General features: G+C 41.6%; 1 protein-coding gene across 1 annotated transcript; it reads right to left on the minus strand.

Moving 5' to 3' along the window:
* Positions 1-862: 862 nt before the first annotated feature.
* Glyatl3 (glycine-N-acyltransferase like 3) lies at positions 863-11905 on the minus strand. Its single transcript, XM_052743979.1, has 5 exons — positions 10873-11905; positions 9846-9953; positions 7906-8032; positions 5516-5648; positions 863-1289 (listed from the first exon to the last, which is right to left on the minus strand). Exons 1-5 carry the CDS (start codon positions 10948-10950, stop codon positions 863-865), a joined length of 873 nt encoding a protein of 290 aa, XP_052599939.1. The 5' UTR covers positions 10951-11905.
* Between the last annotated feature and the right edge of the window lie 4175 nt (positions 11906-16080).

Here is a 16080-nt window from a genome sequence, read left to right on the forward strand (position 1 = left end):
GGTAAAGGTCTGGAACAGCTCATGGGTAAGGTCTGCAACAGTCATGGGTAAGGTCTGGAACAGTCACGGGTAAGGTCTGGAACAGCTCATGGATAAGGTCTGCAACAGCTCATGGATAAGGTCTGCAACAGCTCATGGATAAGGTCTGCAACAGTCATGGGTAAGGTCTGCAACAGTCATGGGTCAGGTCTGGAACAGTCATGGGTAAGGTCTGGTCTACTGATCACAGTTGTTCACCTATCCAAGGCAAATGAGAAGGAACACTGGGAAATGCAAATTCTCGGGCCCTGCTCAGGTGCTCACTGCATCAGGAGCTACAGGGGAGCCTCTGTGCTGCAACCTCTCCTCCTGGTGATTCTGATAAACAGGAACCTGTGAGAACCACTACCCACAAACACTCCCAGGGAAGAACTATAGCTTAACTCTCTGCACAGGCAGTCAGTCACTGAAGGGGAAAATGGCAGGTTGCTCAGATATCCAGCTGGGACCAAGAGGATTTTACAGCAGGAGGGGCCGGCGTGGTTGGAGACTGTGGAGCGAGAGGCCAATGGCCCCACATTAAATCACTCTTTCTCATGCAGGCGTTTCTAACATAGGCCAGGAATGACTGGCTTTAAAGAATTCTTCCCTGTGAGGGTCCTAACAGAGGACACACACCCTCTATTCTGAGACACACCTACTGGGACCCCAGCCCCCAGAGTTCTTGATGGTGGAAATCTAAGACAGAAACAGTTTCTCAGGGTGATCTTGCATACTTTTTTCAGGTCCCTTTCAATGACATGCTTCTCTTGGTTTAATTCACACTTCATTTAAAGGGGGTATATGCTCAGAGAAAGTGGAATATTCTTGGAGTTTCTCTGAGCTAAAGGTGAGCTTGTCTAGAGAAAGACGCAGGGGTGAGAATAAGCCTGTGGAAACGACAAGGCAAGAACTCAGCATGGACACTCTTTAGGAGGTTTATAGAGGCCACGTTGTCATCCAGGACGTTTCCCTGGGAGGGGAATCCACGGCTTTGCAACTTCCTGGCCAGTGTGAGGGCCACCAGTCGGCTGTAACCTTTCCTGCGATGGTCAGGTAGGGTGTAGCCATGACACATGGTGGCGAACTGGTCTGTGATACCCCAGGACACTGGGTTTCCTTTCTCATCACGCACACACACGCTGGGAAAGCAGGCGATGAGTTTGGCTAGGTATCGGAGGCACTGCTGGTTGCCGCCACGTGACCAAGTCCGGTTGAGGAGATCAGCATCTGAGACACTTAGGTAGGTCAGTCTCGGGGAAGGCCCAGCTCTAGGAAAAAAATAAATAAATAAATAAATAAATAAATAAATAAATAAATAAATAAATAAATAAATAAATGGGCCCTCGGAGTCACGTGACTATCAGTAGCTACCCTTTTCATACGGATTTAAAATGAGAAATCATCTCCGAGACTATGTCTGGCTTTTTCAAGATTTTAAAACCTAAACATGTCCCACTTGAAAGATGAAACATGCATGCTCAGTTTAGTTTTATGCCCATTTGTTTTGATCAGCTCTGCAGACTGCGGTGTGGCAGAGGCGGCTCCTGCTGCATCTCCACTCTCTCTGGGAGAGGGAGTACAACTTAACTTAGGTTTGGATTGTTTACGTACTCACACAGGTTCTTATGGTTCAGCCAGTTACCAGCAGGCTGGAATCACTCCCAAAGGAGGCAGACACCTAGCTGATGCCAAGCATGTGATTCCCTAGTTTTCTCTCACATGTGTGTCCACCTGGATGGGTGAAGTGGTGGAATCTCTTTTGATTTTGAGTGCTGCCAGACTCTTGAATCATTCCTTGCACAAATAAGCGAGGCTACAGTTAACACACACATCCATGTTTATTTACCTATTATTATTGTTGTTGTTGTTACTATTAATTTCACCCAGAATTGCCCTTAAAGGATGTTTGTGAAGTCTTAGGCGGTCCAGATTTTTTTTTTTTGAGTCCTAATATTTTGGGACTAAATTGTATTCTAGCATTCAGGATCCTTCTGCTTTTGCATAGCCAAGGCTAGAAAATGAATACAAGTCACTATGCATATGCACATACTCTGGAAGAATTAGCTCCCCCCTGTTGCTCCTCTCTAGACTGAATATTCTCAGTTTTTCACTGGCCAACTTTTGCAGGACACTAGCTTTTATTTATTTTAATTATATAATAGAAGTGTCTAGTGGTTTTATATGTAAAAGCCCTGATGTCAAGATAAAGTTCCTGGTACATTTTAAGAACTGAAACAAGGGGCTGGGCTTGAGAGATGGCTCAGAGGTTAAGAGCACTCCATATTCTTCCAGAGACCTGAGTTCAATTCCTAGCACCCACATGCTGTCTCACAGCCACCGATGAGGAGATCTGATACCCTCTTCTGGCATGCAGGCACACACAGAGAGAGAGTGTGTTCATACACATAAATAAATTGATCTTAAGAAAAGAAAGAACTGAAACAAATTATAACCTATGTGCCTTGGAAGTCTTGGAATTTGCTTACATTGTGAATTTGTCAATACTACTTAACCCATTGACTAGTAAAGACTCATATTGTAGCCCTGTTGTGGTTGTAAAAATGTATCTAATTCACTTTTCTTAGTGGCCATCAGCTGTAGGCTTGGCCAATCTTCTATTCAGGGGGGAATAGGGGAAACTGACTTATGATTTTTCAGTTCAGCTTCGAAAGTATACTTCAAAGAAAGGGCAGAGGACTTCAAGCAGAAACATTGCCAAGGCAAGGATCTCAGGCACAGTGTGTCACATGTTTGTACCCGAAGGACCAAGCATGTGGAGTACCATCCACAGTCTGAGAATGGCTTTGGGGCTAAAGACAAAATGTCACCACTATGTGGGATCACCAGACTAAGTCCCATACTTTGGAATGGACAAGGATATTTTGAATAAGATACAGAAGTATGGGGGAGATTACAAAAATAGGATTACTTCCAGAAGAGATTCCAGAAGGCTCGCTATTATACTACTAACACACCATGGGAAAGGGCTGTGTACAGCAAAAGAAACAAGACAATGAAGGGAAACCCTGAAGAATGGTGAAAGCACTGGAAAATTATACTTGTGGTAGGTGTCTAATATCCAGAATACTCGGAATGAGGGAAACCCAATGGGGATAAAACCAAATAACCCCATTTAGAAACGATCAGTGGGCCTACAGAGACATTTTTAAAAATAAGGTATACAAATGGCCAAGAGGTATATGAAAAAACTCCAAATCAAACCCACTCTGAAACATCACCTCACTGCAGTTAGAATGGTTCCTGTCCAGAAGTCAAAAGACAACAAGGGGTAGTGAAGATGGGAAAAGGAAACTTTATACAGCACTGGGAGGAAGGTAAATTAGTACAGCTACGAAGGAAAACAGTGTGGAATACCTCAAAGAATTAAAATTACAATTGTAATATGATCAAGACACCCTATTCCTGAGAATATACCCCAAAGTAGTAAAGTCAGTCCCTGTTGACCACAGCATGCTTGACAATGAGCAAGACACGGATTCGTGTTAAGCATGTATGAACAATGTGATATATACACAATGAAATAATATTCATCCTTAAAAAGAAGACTCAGTCTTATCATCTGCAAAAACATGGATGAGACTGTTATTATATTAATCAAAACAAGCCAAGTGCAGAAAGACAAAAAGCACGTGATCTCACATACATGAAGAATCTAAAAAAATAATCTCTAGGAAGTAGAGACTGAAGTAGTGGCTAGCCTAGTCTAGAGAAAGCAAGTGGGGTGGGGAATCTTTGTCTTACCCAGGAGTCAGGGCACACACCTTTATTCACAGCACTTGGGAGGCAGAGGCAGGTAGATCTCTGAGTTTGAGGGCATCCTGGTCTATAGAGAGTTCCAGGACAGCCAGGGCAGCACAGAGAATCCCTGTGTTGAACGCCCACCACCACTAAAAAACAAAATAAAACCAAAAATCTTCTCTTTTAGATATACATTTTTTTTTTTTTTTTTTTTTTTTTTTTGGTCTTTCGAGACAGGGTTTCTCTGTGTAGCTTTGTGCCTTTCCTGGAACTCACTTGGTAGTCCAGGCTGGCCTCGAACTCACAGAGATCCGCCTGGCTCTGCCTCCCGAGTGCTGGGATTAAAGGCGTGCGCCACCCCCGCCCGGCTAGATATACATCTTAAAGGTGCTAGGATTAAGGATAAAGTGCATGGCATTCTGTTTCAGTTAATTGAGTAGGAGTACAGAATTCATAGGGGATGGTTCTCAGGATGTATGTGAAATCTGACCCCTGTGCTGGCAGAGGGTTTTCTACTTTCAGTGTTTGTGTGTTTCCATATTGTAAAATCATGAAAGAAAGTCCTAGTGATTTCCTGAGATTTCAGGGTTAGTTTGTGCTTACCCGGTCCTCTAATACCTACTATAGGAGCACAGAACTAACATGAATGGAGGTGGGCACCTTTTAATCAACCTTGTTTCATTCTTTTTTAAAAAAAAAAGTGTGTGTGTGTGTGTGTGTGTGTGTGTGTGTGTGTGTGTGTGTGTGCATGTCAACGTGAGGTGTCTTCTTCAATTGTTCTCCACTCTGTCTTTTGCGACAGGGTCTTCCACTAAACCAGAGCTGACTACTTCAGCTAGACTGGATGGCCAGCAAGCATCAGAGAGGCTCTTATTTGCCCCAGAGCAACAGGTGTTTGCTGCCACAACTAACTTTTAAGTGGGTGCTGGAACTTCTAACTTAGGTATTTGTGCTTGTGTCAAAGGCACTTTACCTGAGTGAGCTATCTGTCCCCCTAGTTCCTAGACCCCAATTCTGAGAAGAGATTGAGGTCCAGGAAGGATAAGCTGAAGGGAAGATGCTCACGACACAAGGCCTCCAAGTAAGAGAGGAGAGACAATGCAAACACACACTGACAAGTGTTTTCAAGGACTGCCTTCTCAAACTGAACTTCCTGTGATCAGTTCCTGGCCTCAGAACTCATTTGTGTGTTTAATTTCAACTCTGTTAGAAATAGAATCATGATGGTTCTACTTGAGAGGGCAGAGAGAAAAGGAGAGGGATATATTTAAATCATTTAGTTCCTTGTCCTTAAAATCTCAACATAAATCAGTAAAACACCTCTAGCTTTAAACAACAGAATCCTCCCCAACTTTGGATGCAGACCATAGGGATTATTTAGAATTATATTATGAAGAATGGAACCAAGAAATGGCTTTTCCATATATATATATTAATTACATATACTGTGAAAACGCAGGTTTCATGAGCTCAGTGACTATAGACAAAGACACTGATTTGAATTTCAGAGAAATAATAAGCAGTGAAGCACAGGAAAGAGAAAAAGAGTGTACATGAACACACACACACACACACACACACACACACACACACACACACACACACACACTCCTTAGCCCAATGGCCCATTTCAAAAAGCCTAACTATTCTTTTGCGATAATAAGTATTCCAGCATTGCTGTTGGGACTTGCATAACAGTAAATCCAGCTCCAAACATAGAACTTGTTTTACATACAGGAAACCGTGGTCTGGCACAGATGAAACAGGAGAAAAATGGACAGCCTTGAAGGAAGTCAGCTTTATATCCAAATCCAACAGCTTTGCATTGGCAACGGCTTTGGAAACAGCATGTAATTCACTTTGCAGCCCTGGATAACGACAGACACAAAGCCACAGTCATTCATTTCAGCATTTGTATGCCACATGTCATCAGTACCACTGTTTGATGTCATAACCATGATATCATTAGTTATATATGTATTACTACAGACATCCTCTACCTGATCTACAAATCAAATCATATTGTCGTGACCAGTCATGATCTTCCACTTCTACTGAAAAGACCTCAAGGAAATTTGGAATTTCTTACTCAAAGTTTTATTTGTTAATTTTCTTAATGCTTCAGATTAAATTTCTTGAAGAGCATTGTCTTATTTATGACTTTAAAAATTAAAGATCAAGTGTTTATAAGAGTTTAGATTTATTTAGTATGGTAAGGTGTGATGTTAGCTTCAAGTGGACAACACAGAATCATTTGGGAAGAGAGTCTCACTAAGGATTGACTACCTTGGGGTTAGCCTGTGGGCAGGTCTGTGCAGTATTGTCTTAATAAGTTAACTGATGTGGGGAGAACCAGCCCGCTGTGGCTGGCACCATTCGGCAGGCATCGAGCCTGAACTGTTTAAGAGTAGAGAAATCAAACTGAATACAAGCAGCTAAGTAAGTGAGCACGTATGCACATACACTCGTTTCTCTGTGCTTGACTATGGATGTAATGTTGGAAGTTCGTGCCTTGACTTTCCCCCAGGGATGCATGATGACCTGGAGCTGTAAGCTGAAATAAACTCCTTTCCCCCTTAAATTACGTTTTGTCATGGTATTTTATCATCCACAGGAATGAGACTAGAACACAAGGCAACTTTGAAGTTTCTCATCCATTTCCACAATGTCCATTATGGTATTCCAGGTGCAGCCTGGGGTTGGAAGGTTGAGCACAATGAACCCACCCAGATCCCACTCATTTCTCACAGTCATGCTACATTCTTGACACCTCTTTGTTTGGTATTTATTCAGCGGTGTTCTGGGCACCATCTCTTCCACCCCAGTACACAAATACAGGGTTTGGTCTCTGTTGTTAATAGCATTACCCTTCTCTCCAAGTCCCCCATTGTGGGAATTCGATCCATTCAACCAATGACCTTTGGGATATCTGGCCCAATGGGTGTGGCCCTTGTTGGGTACATGACCAGTTAAAACTGAGGATGGGGCGCGCTTGCTGTCTCTTGGGAGATGGGAGACCAGATGGTAGGTTCCCTTCACCCCTGCACAGACCAGAGGACGATGACGACGACCACGGCTGTTTACTTTGTTCTATACCCATGAGTGTATTATCCCCATTTTATATCTTAATACAATCTTGATATCCTTTAACAGAATCTTGTGGATTCGCATAACAGTCCCGCTGTTTTCTAGCCTTTGCAGTCTGACTCTTGGTGGACAGACCCCTCTGCAACTTGGCTTTCTATCTTCTAGTCTCATTACTGAAGCACGACAGTCTCTTTCTTCCCCTCCCCGCTCCATTTGTGAGCCACTTCTCAGTATGACCTTGAGACTACAACTGGGTTTGAAGGCATATTGAACACAGTGTGGTGGTTGAACCTTGACGCCTCCTTCTGGTAGCTAAGCCTCAGTAAAGACTAGGAAGTTTACAAGTTAAAGCTATTAAAATTACAGCTGAAATAGTGAATATCCCTTATTATCAAACTGAGTTATATCTAAGTAATCAAAACGTCTGTATTTTATTGGTTTTTTTTTTTTTTTTTTTGAAACAGTGTGCTATATATGTAGTCCATGTGGCTTAGGCAGCCTCAAACTGGAATCCTTCTGCCTCTGCCTCACAAGCACTGGGATTACAGGTAGGTGCCTCCATACCCAACACTCAAAAGATTGTCTACAAGAGAAAAATAAGTGGTACAAGTCAAAGGTAACATACATACTCTAGTATAGGAATGGTAACTCTATAAAACTCAAGTATGCATGTTAAGTATCTACGGGTCTGTCTCTGTCAACCTCTATATACTGTACATGTATGTAATATCTTTTAGGAGATTTATAAAAAGAGTGTGTGCATGTGTGTATGTGTACACGTACATGAGCACACTGACTACAGAGGCCGGAAGATAGTGTCAATTCCCTTAGAGCTGAAGTCACAGGTGGCTTCATGAGTTGCCTACACTAACAAGGGTCCTGGAAACTGAACTCTGATCCTCTGGAAGACCAGCAAGAATTCTTAACCACTGAGCCATCTCTCCAGTCTCCATGATATGTCTTTCTATACTTGTCTGGCATACATACTAAAAAAAGGAAAATGTGGGTATATAATATATACTTTGAACTTGACCTTACCTTGTATTTGAAAAACTTGGTCCCAGTTAATAACATCATGATCTTCCAATAGCTGCTGGTAAGCTCTGACATCCTTGTAGAACACAGCATATGCATTAGTGTAATGGTCAAGGTTATCTGTCTCAGCCTAGGGCAGAAGACACAGTCATGAATATAACACAAAAGCATATCTTCTGGGTAATCCACATCCTAGAAAGATTATCTATGATTACTATCTAGCTAATTTTCTATTGTTCAAATTAGTTACCTGGAAACAGAGGAACAAGAATATGGCTAATATACTATAATGAGGAAAATAGAGATCTTGTGATTTTTTTTTCTTGATTCTTTCTTCCAGAACTAAGAAAGTTTTAAGATCTTTCAGACTTTCTAGGATTTAATTTATAAAAATAGAAACTGTAGTGGCTGGTAACTGCAGTCTCAGCTGGGGGCGTTGTTGGGAGGCTGAGGCAGGAGAATTGCTTGATTCTAAGAGGCCAGCCTGGGGACTATAGAAAGAGTCACCTCAAAACAAAGGCAACAGCAGCAAAAGATGAAGTTTGCTACAAACATAGCTCGGCAGCTGGCCAGCATAGGCCAGATCTAGTTTGCTTTCTGTTGCTGTGAGAAAACAACTCTGACCAAAAGGCTTGGGGTGGGGTATTTGGCCTACATTTCCTGGTCACAGTCCTTCACTGAGGGAAGTCAGGTAGCAGCTGAAGAAGGTATTATGGAGGAATGCTTCTTTCTGGCTCTCGTTCAGCTGGCTTTCTTATATAGCCAGAGTCTCCCACACGGAAAGCTGTACCCCACCCCCATGCCAATCATCACAGACAAGGCAACAAGCCAGTGGAAACCGAACAGGGCCTCAGTTGAGACTGCCGCAGATGACTCTAGAACTCATCACATTAACAGCTGATGCTAATCAGGACACCTGGCTTTAACCCCTATCTACACACAGACACACACACACACACACACACACACACACACACACACACACACACACACACAAATACAAAGGGAAAAGGTAAAACTCAGTGAGTAGAATGTAAGAATGACAGCCCTCACAGTCTTCCTTCTGCAGAGGTTCTCTTTGGCCTTAGAGGGAGAATGAGGTCATTGGTCTCATTGTGCTGACTTCCTTTAATTTTCTCAATTTTTTTCCCAATTCCCCAATTCATCAGTCCTAAGAAATACCTACTAGTGAAGGAGCTAGTATGTTCATATTGTGTGCTTCATCTTGTGGTGGTATTGTGTTCCCCAAAATATTATGCACCCTAATGAACTTATCTGGGGTCAGAGAACAGAACACCCACTAGATACAGAGGCTAGAAAATGGTGGAACTCACGCCTTTAATCCTAGCATTCTAGAGGCAGAAATCTGCCTGGATCTCTGTGAGTTCAAGGCCACACTGGAAACAGCCAGGCATGGTGACACACACCTTTAATCCCAGGAAGTGATGGCAGAAAGCAGAAAGATATTTAAGGTGTGAGGACCAGGAACTAGAGCCTGATTAAGCTTTCAGGCTTTCAAGAAGCAGTTCAGCTGAGATCCATTTGGATGAGGACTCAGAGGCTTCCAGCCTGAGGAAACAGGATCAGCTGAGGAACTGGTGAGGCGAGGTGGGTGTGGCTTGTTCTGCTTCTCTGATCTTCCAGAGATCAGAGTTCACCCCAATACCTAGCCCAAGATTTGTTTTATTAATAAGCACTTTTAAGATTCGTGCTACATCATCTTCTAGAAATTGTGAGTCATTAAAGGAACACTTGCAGGCTAGCAGTCTTCCATATGCCTGAGACTCCAAAGGTGTCAACTACAAACCATTGATGAACTGCATACCATGTGAAGATAATGTATGCTATTACAATGGTCATCCTGCTCCCTTTGTCTAACCCGCACTTTCCAGTTGGTGCCGATTTAACTTTTAACGTTTCTTATTTGCTTTTTAGCACTGTACCTCTCTCTGTCGCCGGGTGATGACAGCTTTGAAGTCCGGCCATGAGTCCAATATTACTTCCTTTTGAAAGGGATTTCCACGATTTATGTTCATCACCGCTCCATAAACCTGAGACAAGATAATCACAGCACTAGCTTTTCCAATTGCATCGCCTTCTTCCTCTCTACTCTAAAATCACAGTCCCGGGAGAGGAGTTACAGATACATTCACGTGCATATGCACAACACGGATTTCTTTAGAGTAGCCCTGAGAGAGGAGTTATAGATATATTCACACACATATACACAACATGGGTTTCTTTAGAGTCATCACTTCAAAGATATTCATGGAAACTGATTAATAAGTCTGTTAAATCCTGATACCCTATAATCCTGAAGAAGCTGAGAGAATGCTTGGTGACTGAGCACCAATTAATATGAGGGTACTATGAGGAGCTGTTCTGTATCTTTCCCATCCTTTTCCTTCATGAGGAAAAATGTCTGTCCTAAAATCATGTACACCCAGAACTGGTGAAAGTTGCAGCACAGCAAGGATTGCGGAGCTAATATTCATAATATTTTCATCATTATCATCATCATCATCAAACAGGAAACACCTAACTGTCCATCAACCCAAAGCCAACTTCCATGCTCACCACAGCCCCGTTTTTACATTTATTAGAATCTTTGACTTATGACATCTTTCACACTGTCACACAGTGATCAGCAGGCCCCCTTGGATTTTAGATAGAGGCTTGAGTGACCAAGAGGTAGCAAACCTGCAACAAAAACTTCAGTCCTCAAGCATATTCTTACTTTCAGCGACACAAAATTCACCGTCATCTATCATTTAAAACAGGTTACTTCAAAAATAACATAGTCTGGATTGCCCAAATTCCCCTAAGGAGTCCTCCAGAGCAACAGAAGGATGAGAGGAGCAGACTGGGACACTAACGTGTTCATCAGAAAAGAGCAGTAATAGCCACATGTCGACATTATCTCCTAAATTAGTACAATAGAGAAACTTAGTACGATTAGGATTACACTACCTTGAGTGATTCAGGAAAGTGACTCTTCAACATTTTCTCCAGTACAAGTAATTTGGTGGAGCAGTTTAGCACCAACATCGTCTCCAAAGTTATGCACTTCCGCACCTAACTAGAAACTTGAAGATAGATATTTAATTTCTGCCTATTAACACTGGATGCTACTTGGAATATGCTGATTTCTTTTGGTATAACGCCGACGCTTCCTTTGAAGAGGATGGAAATGAAAGGTAGGGAGGCCGCAGGGTAGGTAAACCAGTGAATATGTGGAAATGGAGATCACTAGACCTAATCCTTTACAGAGGGGGCTACACAGCCACTATATTCTGATCATCCCCAGCAGGGAACTGGTAAGAGCTGGACTTCTGCATTTAAGTGTGTTGTTTGTTAGTCTCAAATAGCTTGTTGGCAGCACGAAGGGAGGGCCTTCCCGGTTTGTTATTTTCCTTAGGATCACCTGCCGTGTAAGTTGTGTGTGATAGAAGAGAAATACAGACACCTGTGGACCAATGAATACAGGGAGGAAAGAGAAATAACTAGGTTTGACCCATGAAGCCAAATAAAAACCCCAACTCCTTTAGAGACAATGGTCTCCCTGGCTCTGGAGGCCTCTCCGCTGTTGGAGGACTGTAATGCTTGTCAACAAATGTCACCTTTGGTTTGTCCTGAACTCCTTCCTGTCTCTTAAGTGAAGGATAAAATGACACCACCTGCCAGCTGTATCGTCCCCTAAATGCCGAGAAATAATTTTTTGAACACAGGTAAATATATATCTATACATATCTATATAGATAGATATAACAATTATGTTGAAATTAAAATTCAGGCAAATGGAAAATAAGATATAAAAGGAATAGAGCCAAGAGAAAGTTTAGTCTATAAACATAGACTATAGTCCAGCAGATAGAATCTTATTTCTAGATTCCACATGTGATAACCAGTTGCCTTCTAACTAAGATTTATTTGTAACTGCCGAATCAATCCTGGCAATGTTGTGGCAGCTTTCTGTAGATGTTCAAAGAACAATAAAAAAAAAAAAACTGTCTCCTGACACACATTTTCAGTGAAGTTCAATGGAGAGCTTTATTGTCCTATTTCACTTCTTTTTTTTTTTTTCTTTTGGTTTTTCGAGACAGGGTTTCTCTGTGTAGCTTTGTGCCTTTCCTGGATCTCGCTCTGTAGACCAGGCTGGCCTCGAACTCGCAAAGATCCGCCTGCCTCTGCCTCCCGAGTGCTGGCTATTTCACTTCTTATGATGTAAACAAAAGTCACTATTTATTGCTCCTTTTTATTTACTTAAATAAAAAATACCTTTTGTTAGTAATTTCCTGTTTAAAATGTGTGGGTAAGCAATGGGGCAGTGCTTGGCCCTAAAAGGGACAGCTTTATCTCTCTCTTTAAGGCTCAGGGAGTATAGGAGAGAGGTAGGGAGAAAGGGCCAGAGGGTCGGAATGTGCAGCAAAAGATGTTTCCTCAACATGACATGACTGTTGCACTCGTGGACTCCCCGTGGTTGTGGTTTTCTCTATAAGAGCAGACCTGTTAACATGTCATCATGGATGGAGAGTGAGAGGCTCCTCGTCTCTGGGACTGACTGTTGGCAATTAACAGGTCTTAAGGAAGGGTATGCCATTTTCTTCAGTGCTGAAGCCACTGATGAGTGGCCCTTGTTCCACTGAGTAACCTCCCACCCATGTTCAAGGGGAAGGAACTCTAATCAAGTGCAGTGGCCTTGCACAAAAGGAAGACATGGTGGGGAGGGTTCGTTAGGAAGGGGGATGAGAGGGAGGAATGGCAGGCAGCAGGGGTGAAAGGAAATAAAGCTCATGCCATAAATATGCAAAACTGTCGAACAATTAAAAACATTTAAAAACGGCTCCTAGGCATAGTGCACAACCGCTGCTTAGATATTCCCAAGTGCAAGGAGGCTTTGGTGTCTTGCAGGAATAACACGTTAAGTAAGCATTGTTCCAGCATGAGTTTTAGTGTTACTGACCAGTTCGATGAGAGCCAATCAGCAATACATATCGAATTAAACAATGTCTTTAAACGAAAAGAAAATACAAAGTGAGGTTATGTACTGTGAGTGAAAACAGTTTTGTAGGAACCTAACTCAGTGTCACTAGGAGCAATGTTTCAGTATCAACTAGATCAGTGTAGCACATGACATTACAGACTGAAACCCTCCACAGTGAGAAATGACAGGCTGGGAGCTCACATCTAACACTAAACCTTTCCAGCCGCTAACACGAGAGAGAGAAACACGATTAGGTGCTGCTTCAGCCGTCTGTAAAGTTATTCCATGTTCTTTTCCTGGCATTCGCTTCGTTTTACCTGTCTGCCATGGCTACACTGCAGCAGTCCAGTTTCCTACATTCAAAGCCTCCCTGGATCAGTCTCCCTTTTAGGCTTAGTTCTTGCCAACAAATTACTCAGGTGAAAAAATTAAAACCATACATTTCCCAGGGTCTTCCACACATGATACTAACTTTAACACACAAGATGTGAAAATGCCTGTTCAATAAACAGTGATGAATTTTATAGGTGATCTTCACTAAATGTGAAGATTTGGTTAACGCCACAAAACAGAATATGAAAATTCCCATAGATCAAGAAAACTATATATATATAGTGTTAGTGTTAAAGTTACCAGACTGTCATATCCTTCCCACTCCACTACATGTCCTTAATAATCAGAATGTCTTCTAGAATTGGAAAGTAAAGGTTTATAACCCATTGAGGTAAACTTCTATCAACAGGCACACACATAAAATCTTGCCAAGGAAAATAAGGTTTTCAAGTTTTAAGAACTCAAGTTTCTTCAGGGACATTGTTTATCAACACAGGAAAAGTATTTGGAAAATCTTATTGACCAATCATACAATTGAAGTATGACTCACTCTTGGAAAATGATATTTATAAATAAGTAAAACAATTTGTTTTCATAGTGGTACACAATGGCCAGCATCTTTTTTTTTAAATTTTTTTATTTTTAGGGGAGAGCTCATATGAACATAGGCTCCTGCTACCATAAATTATGAAATCCTGTTTACCAAATTTGTAGAAATTGCAGGGGTCAGTACATGCTAGGTGTGATGGAAGAACCTTTGAGTCTTGCCCTGGGGAAACTACCTTCTTTATTATGGCTATCTCTGCTGCCAGTAAGCTGTTAAATTGTATTTAAATTGCAATTATTAACTTTAAAATGTTTTTACTTTTCTAGGGCTACTTTATCAAAAGTACTACAATCTGAGTCATCTAACACAAAAGAAGTTTACTTTTTCCACAGCTCTGGAGGCTAGCTAGTGAGGAAAGGGTTTTGGTAGGCATGCTGTTGCTCTAGGAAAGAGTCCTTTGCTCTTCCAGCCTCTGGAAGCTGCTGAAAGCAGACTCCAGTTCACAGAACTGTGTCTAGGGAAGCTCCTTGCTGAAGAGAAGAGCAATGAATACACAGCCTCTGACGAAATGTCAATTTTAAGGCTACTATTTGAGGAATTCATAGTTATTTTCGGGGGCAGCAGATTTGCATGTTTTAAAACCATTTTCCTTCAGCTGTGAATCTTTGAATGCAGCTCTGATTTTTGATTCTGATATAAATACCATTTAACAGGAAAAAACCAAAACCAAAAACCAAAAACCAAAACCAAACAAAAAACCAACACACACACACACACACACACACACACACACACACACACACACACACACACACACACACACACACCAAAAAGCACCTCATCAATTAGGTGCACAATTCCTGTGTTTTTTCTCTGTATGTGGCACTTTAGACAATAGGGGAAATGAATCAAAATTAGGGTTAATCCAGCTGGGATCTCCCGCTCCCCGAAACTCTCTTTCCCTCCACCCTCACCCTTCATTACCCCCACTCATATGACCGCTGTCATTTCTTTTTAAACAAGGAAAGTTTCTTTTGAGGACTTGTAATCCATTGCTTGTAATTACCACATATTAAAGGACATTTGGTTCAGATGATGTATCTTTTGTTACTCGTTATAATCACACCACAGAGCAGTTTAAGACTTTGTAATGCTTATTTTCCCACCGAAATTTAAGGAGAAAAATGAAACCACACCAAAGCATTCTTTCCTGTAAACCTCATAACGTATCCTATCTATCTAAGGTGAATTTTATCTTTTCTGTTTCTCTCCTTCCTTTCTAATGATAGACTGATGACTTGGAGAGTGTTACTTTCATAACATACCTTGCTGTTGAGCGTTCAGTCGCAAACAGGTATTTTAGCTGCGTCCATGCAGGGCTGCTTCTGTGTAAATGGTAAACTTAGACGTCTGGGCTACTTTTCTCATTAAGCCTTAGTGAAAAGAGGAGGGAGAATGGCCCTACCTGGGGAAGGGGTGGGGTTTATGCAGGGCCTAATAATAATCTCAAAACCAGCACAGGTATTTTCTGTCCCTTTCTTTTCAACCCCATCTAGTCTTGTAGTGTGAAATTCAACATATGAATCTTGAGCAGGAGATGGCTAGTCAGATACATTTTATACACGCAGCCTACTAATTTATTAGAATTATACTAATTTATTAGAATTCTATGGGTGGGGTGTTGGGGAGAAAATAGGAACAGAAGCCAGGCAAAGGTAGTACAATTGGAAAATGTGTTTGTACCAACTTCTCGGATGTTTTTAAATTGTTTGCAAGGAAATGATTTTGTTGCCCTAAACTTTCAAAGCTAAAAAAACCGTAGAAAAGGGTATTTGTGGAACTGAGAGTCATTTTGAGAATTTTAATTCCTTCACCACATCCTTTTAAATGAAAAGTCAGGTTTTGAATTTCCACTACCAAGTGGGCACTTAACGAGCATCTCAGCACAAGATGTACTCCACGGGTCTTCAGATAATAAGCTGCAGAAATGTGTCCCTGGTACACAGGACTGCTTTCTTGAAGTGGTCATGAAGGAGGACACTGTTTACCATCTTAGTGGCTAAGACTAGGTAAGTTAGAATGTTTTTACTAAGACACTAGTCTAAGGAATAAAATGAGTAACCCAGCAATTGAAAACCTGCAGTTTGAGAATTCATTCTGTCAATTACCTTGTGCTAAAATTAAGGCTGTGAAGAGAGGGAAGAGGGATTATATGAGCAAGGTGGGTTAAGATCATCATGGGGAAATCTAGACAGACAACTGAACCAAGCTCGTAGGAACTCACTTTTAGACTGACAGCTGTGGAACCTGCATG

The sequence above is a fragment of the Peromyscus californicus genome, unplaced genomic scaffold (assembly GCF_007827085.1).
Source record: "Peromyscus californicus insignis strain IS unplaced genomic scaffold, ASM782708v3 Scaffold_19__1_contigs__length_69161282, whole genome shotgun sequence".
Taxonomy (NCBI): domain Eukaryota; kingdom Metazoa; phylum Chordata; class Mammalia; order Rodentia; family Cricetidae; genus Peromyscus; species Peromyscus californicus.

Excerpts from the sequence above, each read along its gene's own strand:
- Glyatl3 (XM_052743979.1), bottom strand. The coding sequence starts at position 10,950 with ATGTTGGTGCTAAACTGCTCCACCAAATTACTTGTACTGGAGAAAATG. Across the intron at positions 8,033-9,845 it reads TCACCCGGCGACAGAGAGAG|GCTGAGACAGATAACCTTGA; the intron begins GTACAGTGCTAA and ends CTTCTGCCCTAG. Across the intron at positions 1,290-5,515 it reads GTGCCAGACCACGGTTTCCT|AGCTGGGCCTTCCCCGAGAC; the intron begins GTATGTAAAACA and ends TTTTTTTCCTAG.